We start from the raw sequence: 23348 nt of genomic DNA, 5'->3' as shown, positions 1-23348 counted from the left end.
ATGCTCCCCTTCCAAGTCATGCATTTTCATGTTTAAAAAATAACCCGTAAAAAATGTGGTTTCGACTCTAAAAAAACGAACGCAGTCAAACTAATAAAAAATGAAAATACACATTTAAAAGTGAATTTTAAATAACCCTGAGATTTTACGAAGCACCAAAATATATCAGGAGTTACTCTCAGCAGTTATGCACTGCGACGTGTTTTCCGAAAACTGGATTGTAGAAGCAAATGCGTCAACATAAATGGAGGAATCCGTCACCATTGTACATTTGCTGATGTGGTCATTGCAGTATAAGACACCGTGGAAACGAATTACACAACAAATGATTAGTTGGGCGACATGGGACTTACGATGTCACGTACAGCAAGTTTACGAAACATTCACATATCTGTTGGAGGTTCTCGTTTAAGATTTCCGTATAATCAGTCTCCCGTTTGGGAATGCGTTATTACAAAAGGGTGGCAACACAAGAGGTCGCGCGACACCACGCACCAACGACCCATCTACGCACTAATGAGCCATCCAAACAAGATTTAAAAGCAGAGCTCCAATGGCTTCCCAATATCAGAAGAGCATACGGCGGCCGTCTGAAACGCTTTTCCGATATTATGAAGCCACTGGAGCGATGTACTTTTAAATCTAGATTGAAAACCAATTTCTTTAGAACTGCTTTTTGCATTTAGTTGTTGTATTTTCCCTGGCACCTCCGATTGGCACGGTTGGCTACGTACTGTAGGAGAAACGTTCAACATACATCCGTACATACATAGAGCCAAGTTATCACAAACTACTCATTGGCAGTCAGGTAAAGCAACAGCCACCACAACCTCCACATCTGTCATGAGCACCCCCCCCCCACCAGGCAACCCAACCTGTCACCCATTACCATATCTGTCGGAGGTTCTTGTATCCCGATCTTTATTGTCGGGTATCAACTTTGGAATCAAGAGGTTATTTTGCCAGCAAGGTAGTTAATGAACGTGACTCATTTCGTCAGTGTTTTAATACAGGTCTGCATTCAAATCGGGACTGATCTGTGAATAAAAGGGTATATACATACATTTTCAAGTGTTGCTTTCAGCTATAAGTTACTGTGTACGTGTATACATCCATGTCAATCCACTGCTGCATCAGGGCATCCCCACAGTGTGTCAATGGGGTCATTTGGCCGAACTTCATACCACACGGCCCCACAGTCCTATGACAACCGGTTTGTGCATGGAGTGTGCACCCATTCAAGCATGATCCAGGCTCAAAACCAGCTGAGCTTCTGAGATCGGACACATTCAAGGGGGATTTGGTCATTCCTATATTTACAAGACCTCTTATGGACAGACTAGTCCCAAACCGTAGTTGAGTGGAATATCCACAAATGGCTTAAGACTGCCAAAAGAGTACTACATCTCCCAAAGCCTAAAAAAGAGTGTGCAATCGAACAATATGGATGGACATACCGTGGCCCACATAACAGGGTGTTTCTGTGGGACCTAAACAGTGAATATTTTACTCCCGAAGGGCGAAAATTTAATGGCGTTGAAAGCAAACTTTATTTCCACGCTTTGCAGAAAAATCAGTCACAGTCTGAACTGCTATGAACTTTTCTGCATTTTTGGATTATTGCAGAATTGTGCAGCGATGCTGTGGTGCCATTTTCATAAGCTGCATAGGGGAGAAAATAGTAATAATGGGGGCTTTCCAGGAAAATATGGACACCCCACCCGTGAATGAACCCAATATTTCAAGAGCACACTGATAATTAAGCTTCTGTGAAGTCTTCTTAAGAGCAATTCATGACATTTAAAACAAAACAAAATCAAATGCACATTAACGCGTGTACGACAAAGCATCTAGAGTTTATTTACAGCCAGACTGCACTGTTTTCGTGTCCATTACCAGAAACAGTACAACGTGAAGGTTCATGTAAAAAGGTCACAATCTTCTGTAAGAAAAAAAAAACGAAAATCGTACATAAACATCACCAGCTCACTTTAAAATACGTATAAAACACGACTGCTGGAGTTGTATAAAACATAAAAACATCGTCCACGCCTCGAAATTAACTGTAATAAAAAGAACAGCCACTGTAAAAATTATAGACGGCTTGGAAAGAAAAAACATCAGAGAACAAACTGCTTGGCTTATGAAAGGGGGTACATTTAAGGGCGAGGTTCACGGAAATGTATGCGGATTGGGCACAGGATCGCAGCGTGTGGACAATGCCACGATACTTGTGTACAAGTGGTGGTGGTGGCGAGTGGCAGCAACACCAAAGCAAAGACGCTTCAGTGACAAAATAAATCCGCACAAGTAGTTTTTTTTTACCGTCGCCAGACCTGGAAATTATTTTAAAGTCAATTATTGGGCAGCAGGGGCTGGGAGGTCATATTTGCAACATTTTATGGACGACTTCAAACACAGAAACCGTAATGAAAGACATGGGGCAGTGCACTCACTTTGTAATTTTAAACCTTTAACAGGTGCAGATGGTTCACAAATCCTATCCCGTGATTAATGTTGCCAATAGATGAAGCTCCGTGGTGTGGATGTGGGCTTTGGAGAGTTTTTACTGCCAAAGCATTTCCACTCCTGAGGTTACAGACACCAAAGAAAATTCCAGCACCTGCCATGTATGATTTTCAAAACTAAATGCATCTACGTGGATAATTTACATTTCCTTACCCAATTCATTTTATAGCACAAAAACATTTGCAGGACACAGCACCTCAGTTGTAGATGAAGTTGAACCTGTAAATAAAGATAACACAATCAGTGGATACTTTTTGTTATCCATATGTTACGGATAATTAAAAACTTTGAGTGAAAATAAAGCATTCAGTTTTAACAATGGTTATTTTTCATATCCTGTACATGTGTAATGACAATACAGCCTGCATGCAGTGTGAGTGGACTAGTGGCCACGGGAGGTAATGACAGTTGTGAGTGCGAAGGGACTGGTGGCTACGAGAATGATCGAGAAGGGGGGCGTGGCCTCGGTTGGTAAAAATTAACCCGTAAAAACAAAGTTTTTCACTATAAATCCTTTATATGCGTGGCGGCTATAGTCCTCTCGTCCTCTGGCTTGAGATGGCTGCCACCTATGGGTCAGATGATTGCCTGCCACCATTAAGAAATTGGTAATTAAATATAATAAATTTTTTCCTGAAAAGTGTAAAATTTTGGAAAAAAAATTTCACGAAAATAAATTGCCACGCACAATGAGTCTGTGTGCAAAATGTCAGCTCGATTGGATCACGGGAGGTGGGTTAAAAAACGACCGAAAGATTTGCACGGTCGTAAGCACGCAAGCAAGCAAGCAAGTGAACTTAATATAAAGGATTTAATAAAAGGGAGATGCGCGGAAGACTCGGGGCTGTCGCAGTGGGGGGTCTCCGCCTGATGTCAAGTGAACGTGCCTTCAATAAAGTGCCATCTCAAGAGAAGTGTGTCATGTCGTCATTACACCTGTAGAGCCCTTTTGCCAATATACTTTCTAGGCGAGGGCCTCTCCCCACCATGTGGGTTGTGAGGTTTATTCTGAGGATACTTGACCATGTTCTCGTCTGTGTGGGTTGGTGAAGGCAGGTAGCATAGCAGCACAGCACAACAATGGATTTTGCTGTTTTGTACTCTGGTGCTCAGCACATGGCCCAGCCCCATCAAATTCCACCCAATATGAATTCATAACAAATTTATATTTCAAACCTGCTGAGTAGCTGAGGGAGACTTGAGATGATGGGTCCGTAACCGGGCGCATTGTCGTAAAGTTCAAACAGGGGTGCAGCAACCAGCTTGTAGTTCTTGGGGACGGCGAACAGAGCTGCAGAGGTCGAACACAACACACGCAACGTCTGGTCAGCGCTGGAGGGACAACAGACAAGGCCTGGAGCGGTGTCGGCCATGCAACCACATCTCGGTAACAACCGCACCCGAGTACAAACCGCTCACCTTTCTCCGATAACTGTACGAGGAACAGTTTCTTGTGCTCCTTCGGCTTGGTGATGTGCGCAGGTATGTATGGGTACTGCACACAAACGCACGCAGAGAGCAAGAATTTAGCATCGCCTTGATTCTCGATCAAAATCCCAATATACCCCTGCTAGGCTGTTCGATAAAGTGCTTTAAAGCGAGCACCTATGAAGGTTAGGCGCACGAGGGGGTGGGGTTTGACCAGGCACCGTGCCCCGCCACGTTTGTCTCCCCAGTGCTTATATATTTACATTCTGCACTAGGAACCCATGAGGACGAGTCAGCCCAGGGGAGGCCCAGGAATGGTTCAGATATCGCTCACTACTGATAATAGGTGTGACCGGGATTGGAATCCAACAGATTTGAAGTGAAGTGTACTAACCAATATACACCATCGCTCCCCACATGACTGCAATAATTACCACCACCAAATGATAATTGCCCATTAGAGCATGAAAACAACATTGACTTTTGACATTAAAGTAGTGTCATTAATGTGGGTTTTTAAGCATTATAGACCATCGAGTGAAAAAATATGTATTATTCGTGTGCAGCACATACTAAAATCCTTTATAAATGGCTGCCTCTGGGCAATCACATAAGACGCGCCATGCGGTTTGAATATTGAACTGGATTCGACCGACGATTTCATGACTTTTTGAATGGATAACAGACTCTGAAAACAATAATCATCAATCCACTGATAAACGAATTACAACGCTGCTTAGAAGCGGGTGTTGGAACATTTTAACAATTAAATGGGCTGTGCGATCTCACCTGTGCCTGCTCAAAGTTTGGCCTCCACCAGTTGCTGATGCAGTCTTCAATCACCCAGTCCTGCTGCACTCCATCTTGCCGGCCGAGGATCTGTCAAGCGCATGCAGCGGACATTAAGTCATGCTTAACTTACCTGTAGTAATACCTCGCCGAACGTGGGGGTTGCATTCCTGGAAAATGCAATGTTGGCAAAACTGCGTTCTGAAATAATATACTTTGTCTAGATTTGAAGTTATATACTTTATGGGGAAAAAGGGTGGCATTCCTGGGTCCATAAAAATCACCCTCTACATGATTTATTATTGTACAAAAGGATGCAGTCGCTCTCCATTTCTTGTGTGTATACACACTCTTTATTTTTCAATTTCACCTCAACACAAAACTCCCGTCTACATTACTCTTCGCCCGACTCCGAATTGACAGCCCCGACCCTCGCCCCTAACACTGCATCTCCAAACATCACTCCCCATTCGTCCATATCTTCATGAACCAATAAACGCCCGAGTTTGGCGTAATGGGTGTGTTCGGTCTGTGTACATCACGTTCACTTGAACGTTAATGATATGCCATCTAGGTGTCCGTACGAGTTGATGGCTAGATGCATGTGGTAATTTGTGAACTTTTGCGTTGTGCGTGAGCGTGTTGAGTATGTGCTACATTATCACACGCAAAAAATATATATATACATGGTAAATAAATCGTTCTCAGTGAAATTATTCACACCACCGTACCTTCAAAAAAATGCAGCACTCTCACCTCTTGCAAGCCTATCTAACTGCACTTTTTGCACTAAAGTGATCACCTTCCTCCGCTTTCTCTCACTCGAATCACCACCACTAAACTTACACTTAGGGTCCATCATTAAAAAGGAAGACCACATCAGAGTGTTGAGGAGGGAAAGTGGGGACGAGATATTCATCCGCATCATCAACTGTAAAAGCAGGCCACGCACTACTTGTCAACGTGGACATGATAATCTAAGCAGCGTCAAACCGCGCATAGCTTATGGTACCGACGGTAAACGCGTGATTCAAGGCATTCAATAGATAACAGGAAGTCGGTCAAAGGTAGTGGAGAAGACAATGGCGTTGAGCCTGGAATTGAATATGGGGAGGTAGTTGGCCGTGCAGGCATTGAAATGGCTGCATCCTCTGGTCTTACGTCATGGGTAGGAACTAGAGGTCGCAAACGGGTTTTGATTCCTTACCCGTACCCGGCCGGGTACGGGTACCCGTTCCCTACCCGTACCCGTACCCTACCCGAAATGAGTGACAAACGGCTACTCACCAGTGACTCACGGCCTACCCTACCGATACCCGTACCCGTACCCGGCCGGGTACGGGTAGCCGAGTATCGGGTACCCGGTTGCGACCTCTGGTAGGAACCCACCTCAGCCAGCAACCGCTTCAGCCCCTCCACTTCGTCCTCCCCTGGGTTCAGCTCACCGCCAGGCCTATGACACACACACACACAAAACCAGTCCCGTATTGGTCAATTCCTGTCTCACTTCTTCGGGATCATGATACATTATTTTGGGGGGTTTTATCCTCAACGTTTATTCAAATTTTACGGTCTGCATCATATCATGAGATGACATAACCATTCGGAACTCCTGCAGACTAGTCCATCACCCAGAATTACTTTGTTAAAATTACACAAATAAAGTTAATCCCTTTAGTAATTGATAACTAGTCTGATACTATACACTAGCCACATTTGAGAATCCACTTTCATATAAGCTGGCCAATAAAACATTTCGAATCTGAGTGATGTGCTTAGAGGTGGAGATGGAATGGCATCAATATTTTCAACAATCCCTTTGCATGTTCACTAGTTCATGTACGTGCACGACCCTCACAGTTTGAAGAAGGTGGTGCCAAGCTGCAGCAGCAGCACGTGCGGCAGGCGGTGCTCGTGCACGATGAGAACGCCCTCCACCGAGCGCCGCATGCCGATGCGGTCAAACTCTTCACGCATGCGCTGGAAGCGAGCCGCCACAGAGCTGTCCTTCTCGTAGAGCGGCTCCTTGGTGCCGAACGTGTAGTTAGTGAGTGGGTACCTGGGCACGCGCCGCACACAGCCAACGCCAGAGATCAAGACCTGTCTCTGACGTTAGGCACTTGGAAGATTTGGTGCCTGATGTACAGCCTCATTTGCCAATTCACTGCTGGATGATGGGTGTCTCCTTGGCGTGCGGGTCAATGGGGTTATTCGCACACGCATATGTATACTCAGAATTATACACTGGGTTTGTTTTTACATTTTTTTACAAATAAGTTTTATAATTGGTATTATGTTTTGCAGGCGAAACCAATAACGGAGGACCCGGGGGTATAAAACCCACGAATAACCCGGGATAACAGTTGAAGGTCCACTGATGTGGGCTCATCAACCCACTTGCTCCACTAACATCTGCGAGCCGCCTCGCAGCCCAGTGGATTTGGGAGTTCCACAAGATCTGCGTGATCCACATACCCTTGTCTCCAAAGTCTGGGAATACAGTTGGGCACGACCACGGCTATCTCCAAAATCCATTGAGACCAGAAATTTACTTTTCAAGGGAGTCGAAGCATAAAGGAATGTGTACAATACATAACCCCCCAAAAAAACTATATTTGAAAAAGTAACGTTTTACAGTTGTTAGACATTCATAGAGAATTTCCTTACAGAAGGTGATCAGGGAAATTGTACACAAGGGCTGAGAATAGATCCATATATTGTGACAACTTGGATACACATTGTGGCAGCATTGCACTTGTGATATAGACTAACTTTGTTATGATCACTGGAAGCTTACACGTATTCACAAGGTCAATGACACTATAATTGTATGTGTGTAGGGGACTGTACAGAGAATTGATCAAATAAACACGTTGTAAGAACTGGTGGCGGATGAAAAACAACACGTTGAGAACATTAAGGACACGTGACACACGCGGGGCAAGGTTCACTGTCCAATTAAGGGTTGGGCCGAGAAAGTAGAAAAAGGAGGACGAGGCATTTGGTCGAGGCGCTGGCTGTGGACGATGATGACGGTGAAGAAGTGGGGCTGACAACATCTTGGACGAGTTTGACCTTCAACTACGAAAATAAAGATTTACCCTTTTTATAAAATGGACGTCTCCAAAGAGTTTCTTTACACTGGTGGCAGCGGTGGGATGCTGTCTACGGCATCACGAAGGACCCGAAAAGGAGTTCAAATGGAAGAGGAGACACCATCCCTACGCACCCCGGGTCCACGAGACCCGGACACAAGAGCAGAACTCCGCTGGCGACCACGTTCCCCAAAGAGACGTTGAACCTGCTGCGAACCAGGGGGCCAGAGATGCCACAGCTGGAGAGCTTACTGGACAGCTGGAGTCAAATTGATGAAAAGCTGGACCGCCTTACATCGTCAATGAAATGGCTGCTGGCGATGATCATTGAAGATCACAGCGTGGCGAGCCGAGGCCAATCAGCCTGCACGGCCGGAGGTTTCGGCTGCATCACCCGAGCCACTGCCTTCAGGGAAGACACAAGCCATCGCTGCACCGCCCGAGCCACCGCCACAGCTACTCACTACTAAACCAACCTGGGGCCCGACGGAGAGGATACGAAGACTGGGACCCCTTAAGGAATTCCCCGCCAGCGGAGGCGACTGGACAGCCTTCGTGAAATGCTTCGAAGCGGCGGCGAGAGTCATTGGATGGAATGAAGTGGAGGCACTCCGAGCGCTACCCATGGTGCTCAACGACGGAGCGCCGACAGCCTTCTACACCATCCCAGAGACCCAATGCGCAACGCTACAGCACGCATACGAGGAGATGGCAGAGATCTTCGGGCACATGAGGAAGCAGGAGCGCCGACCCAGATGGCGGTGCAGGTGACGGAGACGTCGGAGAGCGGAGGAGCTTGAGAATTAACAGAGCCACTGGGGACAACAACAGCCATCACCAGCCCCAACACAGCCGGCGATCTACAAGCAATCTTGGGAGAAATGGTGGCAGCCATCCGCGAGCTCACCAACCCAAGACGCGATCGACAGCAGCAGTGACCATGGCAGATCAGCGGAAGGACCCGGGAGCGACCGGAGATCAATTGCTATCGTTGCGGGAAACCGGGCTACATCACAAGAAGATGCTCGGTTCAAGTCGACCCGGCACAAGGAAGCCATCTCTGACCACCAATGCGGAACTTCACGAGAAAAAATTAGGGCGAGTTGCGGCACAACGGGCAACTGGCCAGACCATGCACACACCTCATCGTCAAACCCCCCATCACCATCATCACCTGCATACCACTCCATCCCAGCGACCCGATGCGACAAGGCAGGGCAAAATTGGCCAACAACTAAAAAGTTGTTTTTTCATTTATTTATTTTTTACCTACGTGACTTTACCGAAAAAACCAAAAAGTATGAATCCTTGCAGTCACGAAAACTTCAAATCTAGAACTAAAAATAAGTGGACAAATCTAGCAAGGCGGGTTGTAGCGGCACTCACAGGGACATCAGTGCGAGCAGGGGCAGTAAGGGGAATGCCCTTAAGGCAGGGGTGGGCAACGTCCGGCCCGCGGGCCGTACAAGGCCCGCAAAATCATTTGGTCTGGCCCTCGAAATTCAATAAATCTAGGAGCAAACCTGGAAAGCAGTTGCGAGTAGCAACATCATCAATACCAGCTGACATCACACGCCTCACCAAAGAGAAGCAGTTCCAGCCATCACATTAGGGGTGAGTTGTTTGACCAAATATAACCGGCTAATTTTTAAGTTGATAATTTTGTATGGCCCGCGAATGATGTTATAAATATCCAAATGGCCCTTGGCAGAAAAAAGGTTCCCCACCCCTGCCTTAAGGTGTTGGTGGACACGGGGGCATCAGTCACCATCATATCCGTGCTCGTGTTTGACATGCCACCTACGAAGAGCCGTCACCGAGAACACAGCAAATTTATCGCGGCAAACGACAGGAGCTTGGGAATATTCGGCAAAGTTGAAATGGAAATCAGATTAAGTGAACTGCATATAGCAGGGCCGTTATTAGTCTCCTCCTCGTTAGCAGTGCCCTGTTTATTGGGAACCGATTATCTAGGTCTGTTACCTATTCAAATCCTAACAGACCAGGGCTGTAGTATCCCAAGGAAGTGGCCTTGGTAAATCAGGGAGACAGCACTTCTCCCTTGTGATATTTCATGATTAAGCGGTGACTGTCCAACACTGTTACAGTTAAACAGGATATAAACGTTGTGAGTCCCCTAGTATCAAAAGAGATTATTATAGCCGGGAAAGCTATTTTTTTCACCGGGGGAAGGGAGGTAGGGGACTGTTCAGGGGAATTTATCATATAAAAACACATTGTAAGAACTGGTGGCGGGTCAGAAAAAAAAACACGTTGAGATAATTCAGGACATGTGACACACGCGGAGCGATGTGCACTCTCCAATGACGGATGGGGCCGAGAATCTTTATAAAGGAGGGACGGAGGCATTGGGTCGGGGCACTGGTTGTGGACGAGGACGGTAAAGAAGTGGGGCTGATTACATTCGCGACGAGTTCGACCTTCAACTACGAAAATAAATTACCCACCTTTTTTAAAAATGCACGTCTCCAAGGAGTTTCTCTACATACGTATACTAGTTATAATTGTGTTGTTTTCAACGCAAGAGTCTGCACTCAAAGGCCTCCGCCCTTATGACAGCTAAACAAATCATTTGATGCTGCAGCGTTTGCAGCGGTGCACACACATTTGTCAATACCACTGCCTTAAAGTAACAACATATATAACAAGACAATGGTCATTCATCTTCCTGCGATCACTGGAGACTCGTGAAGTGTGGCCACTGCAGGCGTGCACGCATTCACCGTGTCTCTACACGAGAAAACGTGTTGCAAATATAAAACTCGCTGCTTGTGGTCCTCGTCATTGCCTCACGGCCACCACCACCACCACTGCTGTATGTGGAGTCGGCCACTTGGCAGGCGAACCCGCCTGAAAGTGCGGCCCGGTTTGCCTTATACTTTGGTGACCACCACCGCAAGGCCCTCTACGCTCGTTCAGCGCGTCCGCTGTGGCACTATTAGCGTGCAGTAGAGGCACAATAGATGGGGGCTGTGTGCCGTGGTGATGTGACGACGACGACGGTGCGTGCGTGTGCGTGGCGGGGTCTCTTCAGCACTCACAGGTTGATGATTCTGTCCAGCGTCACGGAGCGCGAGTCCAAGTACTTCTGACCGTGCTGGCTCGTGGTGCGCGGCCACCCGGCCTGAGAGCGCAGTGGCACGTAGCTCATTGTCGCCGCAAAGGGTCGCCGACGGCTAAAATGTTACAGGCGCGTAAATCGCCACGCAATAGGAGGGAGCGCTGGACAATAGCGGCAAATGCGGGGCCCAGAGAAGCCTTCGCTAGGCCAAGACAAGGAAACTGGCGCGCGGCGCATTGTGGGAACCGTCCCCCTCCAACCCCCACCAACCCCCATTCCCCCCCCTACCCCCCACCCCAAACCCCCACCACGCCACCCTATCCCCACCCCGCCCCAAACCCCCCTCCCACTCCAACCCCCGCCCCCTACCCCCCATTCCCCCCCCTACCCCCCACCCCAAACCCCCACCACGCCACCCTATCCCCACCCCGCCCCAAACCCCCCTCCCACTCCAACCCCCGCCCCCTACCCCCCGTTCCCTCCCCTATGAATACGGAGGCTCGGCTGAGGCGGCCGATTGGGGAAAAACGCGTTTCGTTATTAGGGGAGCCATCGGTACGCTCTGCAAAGCGGTGGTTCGTCACCTTTACTCAATAGAAATAATAAAATAATAAAAATAATCGACAGACCTGTTCTTCACCTGAGGACGGCTGCTTGCGTTGTGGCCGAAACGTCGTGAGAATTATTTTATTGTGTTTTATTTTTATTATTTCCATTCTACGTGACTTTACCGAAAGAACCAAGAAGATGAATCCCTGCAGTCACGAAAGCTTTAAATCGAAACTTTACTCAATAGTTGTATTATTATGTCAAACACACTGGGTTTGGTGAAACTAGGTAGGTGTTACTTAAGTGCCCTTGCTTAATTTGTGTTTCGATTATTTATCTCCTAAAACAAACTCCGCCAATGTCTCGCTACCCCCAGGGGTGAAGAAGATCCACTGCTCTCTACAGCACTGCCTGTTGAACTTCTTTCGCACCGTACGTAGCCAACCGCGCTAATCGGAGGTGCGATGGAACTTGATGCGATGTTCAAACTGCATGGGCATGGCGGTCGGCACGGCATGACACTGCACGTCGGCTTTCGCGAACAAATTTATCCAGAATGGAGGCGTTTTAATGTACCTTGATTACCATATGAATAACCCAACGATATCCATTGTAATTTATATGCATTCATTAACCCCTACTCTTAGGTTTTTTTCCGGTAAAGTCACGTAAAAATGAAAAAATATAAGTAAAATAAATAATACAATGATAAAAATGCTTTTCATTTTTATTACTTATTTTTATTTTTACCTACGTGACTTTACTGAAAAAACCTAAGAGTATGAATCCTTGCAGTCACGAAAGCTTCAAATCTAGAATCAAATCTAGAATTCATTAACCCCCCCAACCCGGCCTTCGCATAGGAGGATTTATTCTAGATTTGAAGCTTTGTGACTGCATGTATTCATACTCTTTGATTTTTTTCGGTAAAGTCACTTAGGTAAAAAATAAAATAAATGAAAACAACTAAATTAAATCACAAATTAAATAAATGAAATTAAAAATGAGAACAACTAAATTTAATCACAAATTAAATAAATACAATAAAAAATGAGAACAACTAAATTAAATCACGACGTTTTGGAAGCAACACAAGCCTCCGTCTTCTGGTGGAACCGTTACAGCCAAAATCACTGTAGTAATTTAGTTGTTTTCATTCATTTTATTTTATACCTACGTGACTTTACCAAAAAAAAACAAAGAATAGGAGGATTTATCCCAATATATATTAAAATTACGGCCTTGATTTATCCACAAATCTGGCTGTCGCCTGATGATGAAAGTTGTAATTCATGGCGAAAAGTCGGACTCGAATTGTAATTGTTGTTGGTTTACTCTTCAACACAGCCATGTGCTATACTAGTGTAGCGTCTAGATTTGAAGCTTTCGTGACTGCAAGGATTCATACTCTTAGGTTTTTTCGGTAAAGTTACGTAGGGGGAAATAAATAAATATATCGCGACGTTTCAGAGGCAACACAAGCTTCCTTCATCAGGTGTAAAAAGGCCTTGATTTATGATTTTATTTCTATTATTTCTATTATTTTTATTTTACCTACGTGACTTTACCGAAAAAACCTAAGAGTAGTGTAGCGTCAATGATTCGGAGACGAGGTTTGTCGGAGGTATCTTCTTTTAATTAGAACATTCACAGTCTCGCCCGCACACTCTGTTTCATTGCTTTTATGGCTTTATTTTGGTGGTTTCGAAAAGTTTTTTGGTTTGGTCATGTTTGTTTGTTGTAGTACGGAGTTAGACTGATGGCCTTAATCTAAGTTGTCTTGTGGTTGTTGTTGTTGTTGTTTGACTTGCATTCCACTGGGATTTTTGCACACAGCGTTGGTGTACGGTGCTTTTTCTGCAATATTTTGCTGTCTTTTCTTGGATTTTCTGTTTGCACTTAGTCACATATTCACTTTAAGATGTTTTCTTGTTCATGTTTTTTTGGTTGTTGCGGTTGCACCCGATTCAAGAGCCGAATGACTCACAGGGCTACACCTAATAAATGAAACTTGAGGTTCGGGGGCTTCCAGACGGACTCCTCCGTGACACTTGCCCCAGTTCCTCCGCCCTGCCAACACACACCGTTCTCACACCCCCTCACGGGCGTGTGCGCTGTCTGTCCACCAATTGCCGCTGCTGTCCACCAGCCGGCGCTATTAAACTACACTAGGAACGAATTGGCATGTTCCGTTTACGTGACAAGCCGTACTAATTGGCTGTGTTGGGTGGTGGCGGGTTTTAACGATATATTTATATTTACGCGAACCCAAAAACCTCTTTTATGGATTTTCAAAGCATATATGTATGCATTTTTTTCCACAAGTACGTATACTTAATGCAGATGTCATGCCTTGTAAAAGGTGTCAATTTGGTATTTTTAACATCTTAACACCTTTATTCTTACCCTTTTTTTTCATCTTCAATGAATCTGATTGTTTTATGTGGTCAAGAAGGGTCATTGTCCGACACGTTTCCCGTTACATTTTCATTCTAAAGCCAGTGTTATTCACGAAAGTGTTGATGTTTGTGTACGTGCATCATTGCCAACGCAGGAGCGTCATCAAATCATTTATCAATCTAAGTTGATGAATTTGACTTAAATGATAATCGACTACAGTATAGTCGGGCATAATAACGGAGTGGCAACCCAGGAATCAGATGCATTCGTGAGCACGACCACCAAGGAGATGGAGCGATTAAATGTGTTCGTGTGCAGGTGTTCGATGGATTTTCCTCATCTCAGGATTGAGAAATGGCAATGGCCTGGGGAGGCCTTCATCCAGCAGTGGATTGTTCATGACTGGTGATTATAATGCAATGGATCCCACAGTGGAACATGAATTGCCCAGTTGAATGGCGTAGCGTGGCTCAGAATGGTGATGTTGGCGAAGGAGCAGAGTAAGACAGGAAAGGTTTCGCGTTGATTTTGTCTAAGCAGGGGAGATCAAGAGACCAGTTCGAGTCTCATTCACAAGAGTGGTTCGGGTCACCAAAAATACTAAAGTTAAATAAATTAACAGCAATGAAAGCAAATAGAAATCAGAGAAAAGGCAAACATAGATGAAATGTTCAATGCATTCCCTGTAGCATGAATTGGATCGGCCAAATTGTACGATTAAGTTAAGACACGTTGACCAAATATATATGGCGACGATTGTACGATTATGTAAACCGACAAGTATACACGACCCCTTAATACTGGTAGGAACCTCCTGGTTCCACCAGCCCACAGGCGATTATTATGTCCGTCGTGCATCCAAAAATGGGAGGGGTGGGGCTGGGTGGGAGGGATGGGGAAGGGCTGGTCACCCCGTGGTGCCCTTATAAAACTCAACGCTTAACCGACTCACGCCGGCTTCAACCCATTCATCATTTACGGTCATCAAATTCGCTTTTACAGAATTCACGCTTTACAGATGTCCCCCATTGCTTCAACTTCCATTCATCTCCATTACATTAATATGTACCGTTAATTATTTGTAATGTGCCTTGGTTAATGTCCTGTATAAATCCCTTTTCTATAAGATCATAAAGGATCGACAGTTCAGCATCAAATCGTGATTTATATGAATACCCAGACATTTTAGAAACGATGGAATTTAACGTGGTTAAAGCGTTAACAAAGGATTTGTAAGATCCACATGGTATTCATTTTAGGTGCAAACGCACTTTAATGTTGAGTTTGGCAAGCTGCTTGCCGATATCAACCTGGCAGTTCACGAGCATCGGCGAGTTAAAGCCAGACGCCACTAACGAGATAATTGATAAAACATCGGTCGTTTGCTTAAATTGTATCGAGCGCAAGGCTGATGGGTTGTGTAAGATCGCATACCATCTCATCTATTTTACCATTGTCAGCTCACTCACGAAAACTACTGTACATCCTTAACGACAATAACATTAATCAGACAATACAATAGATTAAAAGCCATCTTGGGTCAAGTAGTCATTAAAATGAGATCTTGTATCTACATTTCTCTCGTTGCATCAATTGGGTTTTTAGATTGACAAAGCACCGACAGCATCAATAACTGGGAAGTTAAAAACTGCTGCTGGCACAACCCGCTTCCCAAAAGCGGGAAACTCCTACACACCGTGACGCAGCAATGTAACTTTCTAGATTCGTAATCGAAGCGTTATCAATAACTCGCGACGCACCTCAACATTACATCAGCTCGCCAACTCGTCCGAATGACCTCATTTCAACAAGCTTGCCTTGCAGTCGAGTTCCTCCGGTATTGAATGTTGGGCTACTTGCAAGACACGTTGTTGATAATGCTCGTGACAAACGGCAGAGATGGTTTGGGGGGGGGGGGCTGGTAGGAACGTTGGGTTTCTCGGTCAATGACCAGGGTCCAAGGTGGCGTAGTGTATGCCGCAAATATGCCCGACTGAGGGTGGGCACAAGCCGGCATGAGTAGGTTAAACATTGAGTTTTATAAGGGGCACCACGGGGTGACCAGCCCCCCTCCCCTCATTTTTGGATGCACGACGGACACAATAATCCCGTGGGCTGGTGTAATCACGAGGTTCCAACCAGTATGCCCATCAGATTGAATGCAATAACTTTTAAAGGGCTCTTGATCTGTAATTCGAGCCAGGTTGGCAGGGGGGGGGGGAATTAATCTCTTGGGGCAGGAGTTCAGTATGTGGCCCATTGTCCAACTTGGCATACATGTAGGTGGGTCCCACTAATGCGTGCAAGTGATATGCAACAATTTGACAGCGACAAGCAAAGAAATAGAATTAAATGTAAAAGTTTTATTGACTTTCAAATGTAAAAAAAACGTTTATGCATAATTACCACCGACTGACAATTTAGAAAACCCACCAGGAATTTACAACACAATGAAACGATGTTAACATCTCGAACATATTTTCTTCCTGGAGCAAACTTGACACCACGTGCTTTCTGCAACAACAAATCACAAGCATTATTACAGCCGCTTCAGCTGTTCGACCCTTTACAATGGTCGGTTATATCATGAATTCGGACTTCGTCAGAAAGTAACCAGTCAGTCATGGTTCATCAGACTGGGGCGGTATATACCTCATCATACAAAGCTCCAAATATCTAAAACGAAACAAAGATTGAGCATCGAGTACAATGAGTTCACTCACTATTGTATAAGAACTCGGGTGTAGGAAGCAAGACTTCAGTTTCAATGCAGTCATGCCTCCTCCTGGACTTGTTGAATCCTGTAGAAAGAAGCCAGTGTTTAAACAAGCATGTTAACGGAAGCCTCAAGCTCATAACAGCAGGGTGCATGTCTGTGCATGCAATGCCAAGGAGGGTATTCAGCCGAGTGACACGGGCATCAGCTGCCCACAAACTTGATTGTCATGCACCATTGATGCACTTATAGAATTTCAACAACTTTGATCTGCACTTCGTGGTCGACTTTTTAACTTGCCCTCAATAGAGAATGTTACACCACATGTATGCCACACTACAAATGCTGAACTGAAAACAGATATTTCGCATGAAATTAAATCACGGGAGGAATTCTTTTGATCCAGATCAAACTTGTACATCACGTAATGCACCATAAGGAGTCCTTAACTCAAAACTAGACAACACTACCGCGTGGAGCAAAGATGTTTTCTAACACAAATCCTATGTTTTGGGCCCTTAAAATCAGTGCAGGAAATAAGATTGACTCCCCCTCAGACTGTTCAAAGAACGAGTGTCCTCTTGTAGGGTTGCCAGCTGCAGTGGGTTCACCTTTTCAGGTTCTGCAGCCAGTGCAACCCCTCCGCTAAGAGAGTTCATCATATGGGGAAGGTCAATCCCGAATGTACCGCACGACAGACTAATAGCATATATGAAGCGTAATACAACTGCTTACCGTGCACGCATCTCCATTGCTTTGCACCTCAAATTAGAAGTCTGAAAAAGATAACATTACAATTATGGAAATGAGCATATTAAATCTCCACTGCCATGCAAGCTGCTGACAGCACATTTTTTCAGAATAGCGACGATTTTATTTTCAGAGTCCATGGGACTCAAAAATGCGTAGATTCTCATCCTCAAAACATGCTGGAGTAGCACGATGCATTACAAGGTTTAATACCCAGTTCGCACCTCCATACAAATCAACATGCAAACATTTGCCCTCCACTAAAGTCCGACAACACCAATGTCAACTTAAAATTTCAGTCTTTGAATGCAAAAATCCATGCCTCTGAATCAGCCGTTGCTGATTATCTGCTATTGTACTCACCCTTTCATTTCAAGTGCTCTGTCCATCTTCAACCGCTTCCAAGCGCATGCATTCTGCAAAATTACACACTTATTAGCCTATCTGCATTAAAAAGCATAAGCGCAATGGGGACACTTGTGGGCCATGTTTGATCAGTTTTGGTGACTCTGTTAATTTTTTGAAACATCAGAATTCAGAAAAGGAACAATCATCATTTCAAACAAAGCCAGAAATATAACAAATATAATTTGCAGTGTTTAGTGTAATATACCTTCAAGGAACTCCATCCAATTCAGATTTTCTCAACTCCTGAAACGCCACAAGGCAATGTTTGTTAGATTTGCCAGTCGGGGTGCAAATAAGGCGATTCATAGCCACTTTAATCCATGGCATTGTGAATTAGTGTGGAAAAAAATGCTTGTGCATGCGCGTGATTTCTGTGTCAGAACTCCGACATGAACGTCTCATCATATATATTCAGTCGAACGAGACTTCACTTTGGTCATCATCAACAGACGAGTGAGTGAACTTAAACCTCTCCGCATCACACTATGCCTCACCTCCGTTAGGTAGGGGACAGCATGAGCATGGCACCTCATGAAGGGAGGCAAGGGCAGCAACCTGGAATTAATTCAGAAGGAAAAGTCAGTTTAGAGTTGAAATAAACGAACATGTGCAAAGTAATTTAAACTCCACTCAGGCCAATGCGTTGGAACACGGGTGATGTTTGTTTTCATTACTGTCAAAGTGAGCTAGTTTGAGTCATCATTGTGGAGGCAGGACTTCAAGCAGTGGTTCAAATTTTAACTCACCATGGCCATCAGCAGTGGGCCCTCTTCTGTTCGACAAATCCGAAGGCCCTGCAATGGTAGAACATCGTACTTAGATATAGCATAATGCCACAGCAAAATTAAACTTGATACATTGTGCGCATGTATTTTGTAATCTTAGTCTTAAGTGTATTTATCCGACTTAAAATCAGGGCAGTCAAATACTACTCAACGGTGAAGAGGTCAGATAAGTGTGTCATCACTGAGGATCAGGCATATGCTTGTCTATTGTATGAATCATCATTCATCTTCACCACCTCACAATGGATAATTTTAATAGGCACCCAACTTATCGCCCCCTGGTGGCGAAATTATTTGCCACGAGGTAAATAAAAAAAAATCCCCTGAACGTTAACATAGTGCCTCTAGTGGCAGCAAGGGTCATGCGCAGCAGATGCACACTGCAACAAAGTTAAATGCACGGAGAAAAAGATTAATGTATAATATAATCAGTTTCTACACGATTACAAATTGAAAATAATTACGTACCTTCATTCGCCAGGCACAACGTGAAGTTCGCGAGGTTGCCGTGCAGCCTGTGTGACAAAGGCACCAAAGGTTAAGGGTGAACAACTCTCCATCATGAACGTGCAAATGGCACATCGAGTGTTGCTCAGCAAAATCCTAGTCGTCTTCATGCGGATCAGGAAGAGAGAGTTCATTTATCTCATCACAGCAACAGTCACCATGCGATCAATATCCAGTTAAAATATTTAGTGAACACTAATTACTCAAAGAACATTCAAGAGGCGACGAGGTGTAGAGGCCTGTGTTTGGAAGACCATTGCCCCGACAGTTGCCTAATATATTAAGGCAGCGTAATACGTTTTTGGTAACCATGCACCACTGCCAATGCAGAAGCACACAAATAAGTTGGAGTGCATTGATCAACACGGTAGCCATACGATGTTTAACCGAGGCAAATGAATAAAGCAGGACGAACCCCCATATCTCACCAGGAGCCAAGGAGTCTCTGTTCGTCTCATAGTGGTGTCCATCGCCAGGGTGAGCCCTGCGGAAGAATTCGAAAGAACCTCGTGTTAAACACAGCAAATACTTATAATGGGGTCCCATGTCAATACATGGCGCCTTATCTCCAGATCAAACTTAGATTCCATTGTTACGAAAGTGTTACTATAACTTTCTGAACGCATTTTCCACCGAAATATGGATAGGTCACCCAGAAATATTCTTGTACATTTTACCGAGGTGCCCAAATAACAGTTACACGTTACATTATTTTAGTAACCTTCAAGGCCACCCTGTATATATATACACACACCTCCAAGTGAACGTGGAATGTCAAACACCGACTTATGATCGCCAATGTAGGCAAGCAGCCTCCATTACTAAAGGGACCGTAAAGGTTCCGTGACCGGATTTGCCCTCGTTCTCTCATCAGTCACGTTTCATCCACACAATAGTTCGGAACAGGTCTGTGGATATCATCACGCGAGAGGGGCCCCCAGCGGTCGAGTGTAACATGAATCTTGAGACAAGACATTTTAATTAAGCGTGCGTGCACTACAGGGATGACAAATTGGCCACGTTTTTCCTTCTTTCAATAACAGCGCGCTAATGGCCATAACAACCTATACTCGGAATCATAGGAAGTTACTCAAGGTGGCTACAATGTTCCTTTGCATGAAACAACATGTACCTCTATTTAAACAGCTCCGTGTTGTGCCCTCCATTCTCAGCGCAGTTCTCCACGACAGATTTAACTTTGCCGATCGACACGTTCGGGCTTAAAATGGTCTCCAACCTCAAGTCCCTCTTTGTAATTTTTCTGCAGCGCCGAACGTGCAACGTCCAATTCTGGGATGAAGTCTGCGGCGAACATGGAAAGGGGTATGCATAACGCAAGGCTTTGCATAGAGCACATTTCCTGTCCCGAATGCATTCTACCACGCCCGTAACGTTCGACTCGCTACTAGCCTCATCCCCTCAATAGTAAACTCGCCGTGTTACATGTTGAACCACTACCTGGAAACAGTAGGAGCTAACAGTAATATTTCATGCAAAGGGACCGTGGCTACCCTGTAGTCTAGGCTCATCGGCAAATAAAGCGACACGAACTCCAAGCGAGCAGCCTTCAAAGATTGGCATTTGGCTACTTGGCACAGAGCCATAATCTAATTGACATTGGATAACGCAATGAAGTGTGCAGTGTTAAGGCTACTTCAAAGGTCTAGTTGGATAATGTAATCGAGGTTGCAAGAAGCTTAAAGGATTGAAAATACTCCTAATTTATCGGGATATATTTAATGATCTCAAAACATGCAATTCACGGCCGCAATGATGCGCTCCTTGTTAGAGTGAAAATGTTTTTCGCAAAATTATCACGAGATTAAAAATGCATGCGTGGGGGTTTCCCCCCCCCCCCATCCGAGATTGGACTTTATTCCACGGGCACTTATACAATTACATATTCTATTGCCAAATTAACATATTTGGAAAACAGCGCGTAATGGCGATCGCAGCGAGGACTTCACCATAAACCGAAACCCTCCCCCATCCTACCACCGAGGTATTATTTCACAAGCCACGTGGCCACCACACGCCATCTCGGCAAAGTGGCCCATCATTTGGGCGCTTATAGCACCAACAAACTCAATGCACGTTCCTAAACGTGGCGAGAAAAAAACACACAAAAAATCCACGCGACCATGGGAACAAAGGAGATGTAAACTCCAAATATACAAGTCAGGGGTCAGGATAAAACTACCGACCTGTCTACCAGGAGAGGAATATAACAGCTCTTTAATAAATGACCATGGGAATTGCCAACCTTACGTAAAGAAACGTCATGTTATAAACAAGTCTACAGTAATCGGAGCAACAAACTGGAAACCGAATGAGACCTGGCGCCATTAGGCCGCGGCGGCCCACAGCGTGGCCGGTTGCGAACGGCCTTTTAATTCAAAGGCGGCTTCTTAACACGGTCAACGCAATCGGTACGCAACGGTAGCAACCAATTGCTACCTAAACCAGTGGCAATTAAAACAGTTCTGTTTTAAACGTAATTCTAAAATGACTGAAGCGGAGAAAAAACCCCACACAAACCTCTCAAGGTGAGACGCAGCAGGCAAGAGAGAGAGCGGTGGCTCCGCGCACGGTATTTATAGGCAGGGTGAGTGGTGTCGTCATCAAAACCGCGGCATCTGATTGGACGGCGCCTGTGGCTCGCGGCCGATTCGAATCCGTGGGTCGGAATCGAGTCACAATATAAGTCGCCGATTCCATCTGTCGGAATCGATAATTGTATCAAATCGTAGGGGTCATGTTATGATTATAGGTTCATATGTACGCGTGGTGTGTTATGTGAGCGGTCTGCAGAAACGGTAAAACCGCGATAGATGCTATACGCACCGGTGTGGCAAAAATAATCGATTTAGGAATCGACTAGGGTTGAAGTCTCTGCGGTTGAATCGTCGAGTTCGGTTAATAGTTTTTTTTATGTTGTTTCTGCATTGGCAGTGATGCACAAACACAACGACAAACTCAACGCATCCGCCAACATCAGAGTGGCCTGAATGGGAACACATACTATATATAACAGGCGACGTTTCGGGCAAGGGCCCTTTTCATCGTACACGTGGTCCATTTTTTTGGGTAATGGCCTTGTCACAGCGCACGTGCTATGAAGAAGTGTTATTGCCCGAAACGTCGTCAATTTGTTCCTCTTTTAACGCAGCGTTATTGACTATTTGAGTTATGTTACAATATAGGCGATAGAGCAGCAGGTGACCATCTGCCACCTGGTGGCGTGGATAGTAATTACAGATATCTCAAACTCATAATTAAAGGGCAAGTATTTGTGCACAAATTATGTAACCAGCCCTGTTGTTAATCCATCACGAGATGCCCCCACACGCGGTGTGGGTCGTGAGTTATTTGACCATACTTCATCACACTGACCAGTGCACTGCCGTAGAATTCCCACAACGGAGCCATGTTTGTTCATGGTACATAGGAATGCTTATCTTGAGATCCAACGAAGTGGATATCATTTGGTCAGTCATATTAAAACATTGCTTAAAATCAGAATGCTCTGTATACTTTATAACGACAAGCCAAAAATGCCAAGCAGATAGCAACACAGCACTATCAAAGTTGTGATAAAAATTACCATATTTCTTCATTTGAGTAATTAATACTCTTTGTTTTTTTCGGTCGTCACGTACGTAAAAAATAATAGAAATGTAAACTTAACTAAATCACAAATTAAATAAATAAAAATAACCGCCACAGCAAAATTACGTCTTCAGGTTCAACCTGAAGATGAAGGCTTGTGTTGCTTCCAAAACGTCGTGATTAAACTTTTTTCTCATTTTTTACTTTATTTATTTAATTTAGTTGTTTTCATTTCTATTATTTTTTTACCTACGTGACTTTACCGAAAAAACCAAAGAGTATGGATCCTTGCAGTCACGAAAACTTCAAAGCTAGAATGAGTTATTAATATGCAACACGTTTAAGGAATACTCTATTCGAAAGCATGATACTTGCTAAACACTGTTTAGCTGCTGTGCCTCTTGCAAACCACTAGGTAATTTCACAATGCCGTTTAGTTTTCAAAATACTGACTACATCACGAATATGTATAATCTAAATCTCATAACATATGGCTGCTGATGTATTTGTATACATTTACAATATTGTTCGAGACTAAATTTGGAATTTGTATAATCACCAAACATTAGCTACCCATAGTACTCTACTTAATTACATCACTCGGTTAAAATAGCTTAAAGGGTTAAAAGTTACCCCTTTTTAAATAGTTTTTATAGTAGAAAAAACTGTGCATGTGTTCATTAAACCAAAAAAGTGTAGAG

At 44.6% G+C, this 23348-nt stretch overlaps 1 protein-coding gene, 1 long non-coding RNA gene and 2 other non-coding genes across 7 annotated transcripts; all 4 read right to left on the bottom strand.

Annotated features, from left to right (window-relative positions):
* Positions 1-1837: 1837 nt before the first annotated feature.
* On the bottom strand, positions 1838-11196 carry LOC144727716 (cleavage and polyadenylation specificity factor subunit 5-like). 2 transcript variants are annotated; one of them, XM_078606754.1, is made up of 8 exons: positions 10904-11196; positions 6605-6805; positions 6136-6199; positions 4747-4836; positions 3949-4024; positions 3706-3820; positions 2683-2748; positions 1838-1942 (listed from the first exon to the last, which is right to left on the bottom strand). In XM_078606754.1, exons 1-7 carry the CDS (start codon positions 11011-11013, stop codon positions 2727-2729), a joined length of 678 nt encoding a protein of 225 aa, XP_078462880.1. In that variant the 5' UTR covers positions 11014-11196; the 3' UTR covers positions 1838-1942; positions 2683-2726. The 2 variants fall into 2 exon arrangements, with proteins under 2 accessions (XP_078462880.1, XP_078462879.1); XM_078606753.1 differs by having other exon boundaries at positions 1838-2748.
* A 5019-nt stretch (positions 11197-16215) lies between these two features.
* On the bottom strand, positions 16216-21622 carry LOC144727712 (uncharacterized). Of its 3 annotated transcripts, XR_013587435.1 has the most exons (11): positions 21577-21622; positions 20171-20340; positions 19467-19522; positions 19000-19046; positions 18493-18540; positions 18241-18301; positions 17952-17989; positions 17702-17754; positions 17324-17364; positions 16596-16673; positions 16216-16386 (listed from the first exon to the last, which is right to left on the bottom strand). It is a non-coding gene; the product is annotated as an uncharacterized LOC144727712 (long non-coding RNA). The 3 variants fall into 3 exon arrangements; XR_013587434.1 differs by lacking the exon at positions 20171-20340 and having other exon boundaries at positions 21577-21621; XR_013587436.1 differs by lacking the exons at positions 20171-20340; positions 21577-21622 and adding an exon at positions 19793-19967.
* Positions 16469-16538, bottom strand: LOC144727840 (small nucleolar RNA SNORD31). The gene has a single exon (XR_013587451.1). It is a non-coding gene; the product is annotated as a small nucleolar RNA SNORD31 (small nucleolar RNA).
* On the bottom strand, positions 17137-17255 carry LOC144727841 (small nucleolar RNA SNORD22). The gene has a single exon (XR_013587452.1). It is a non-coding gene; the product is annotated as a small nucleolar RNA SNORD22 (small nucleolar RNA).
* Positions 21623-23348: the final 1726 nt, after the last annotated feature.

Source organism: Lampetra planeri, chromosome 26 (assembly GCF_965212315.1).
Source record: "Lampetra planeri chromosome 26, kcLamPlan1.2.h2, whole genome shotgun sequence".
Classification (NCBI taxonomy): Eukaryota; Metazoa; Chordata; class Hyperoartia; order Petromyzontiformes; family Petromyzontidae; genus Lampetra; species Lampetra planeri.
This window is presented reverse-complemented; position numbering and strand designations above follow the sequence as displayed.

What these genes read in the sequence shown, in the direction of transcription:
- LOC144727716 (XM_078606753.1), bottom strand. Translation starts at nt 11,013, where the DNA reads ATGAGCTACGTGCCACTGCGCTCTCAGGCCGGGTGGCCGCGCACCACG. An exon ending in GGCACCACCTTCTTCAAACT is followed by an intron (nt 6,200 to 6,604) that starts GTGAGGGTCGTG and finishes TGTGTGTCATAG; the next exon opens with GCCTGGCGGTGAGCTGAACC. An exon ending in CTCCCTCAGCTACTCAGCAG is followed by an intron (nt 2,749 to 3,705) that starts GTTTGAAATATA and finishes CTTTATTTACAG; the next exon opens with GTTCAACTTCATCTACAACT.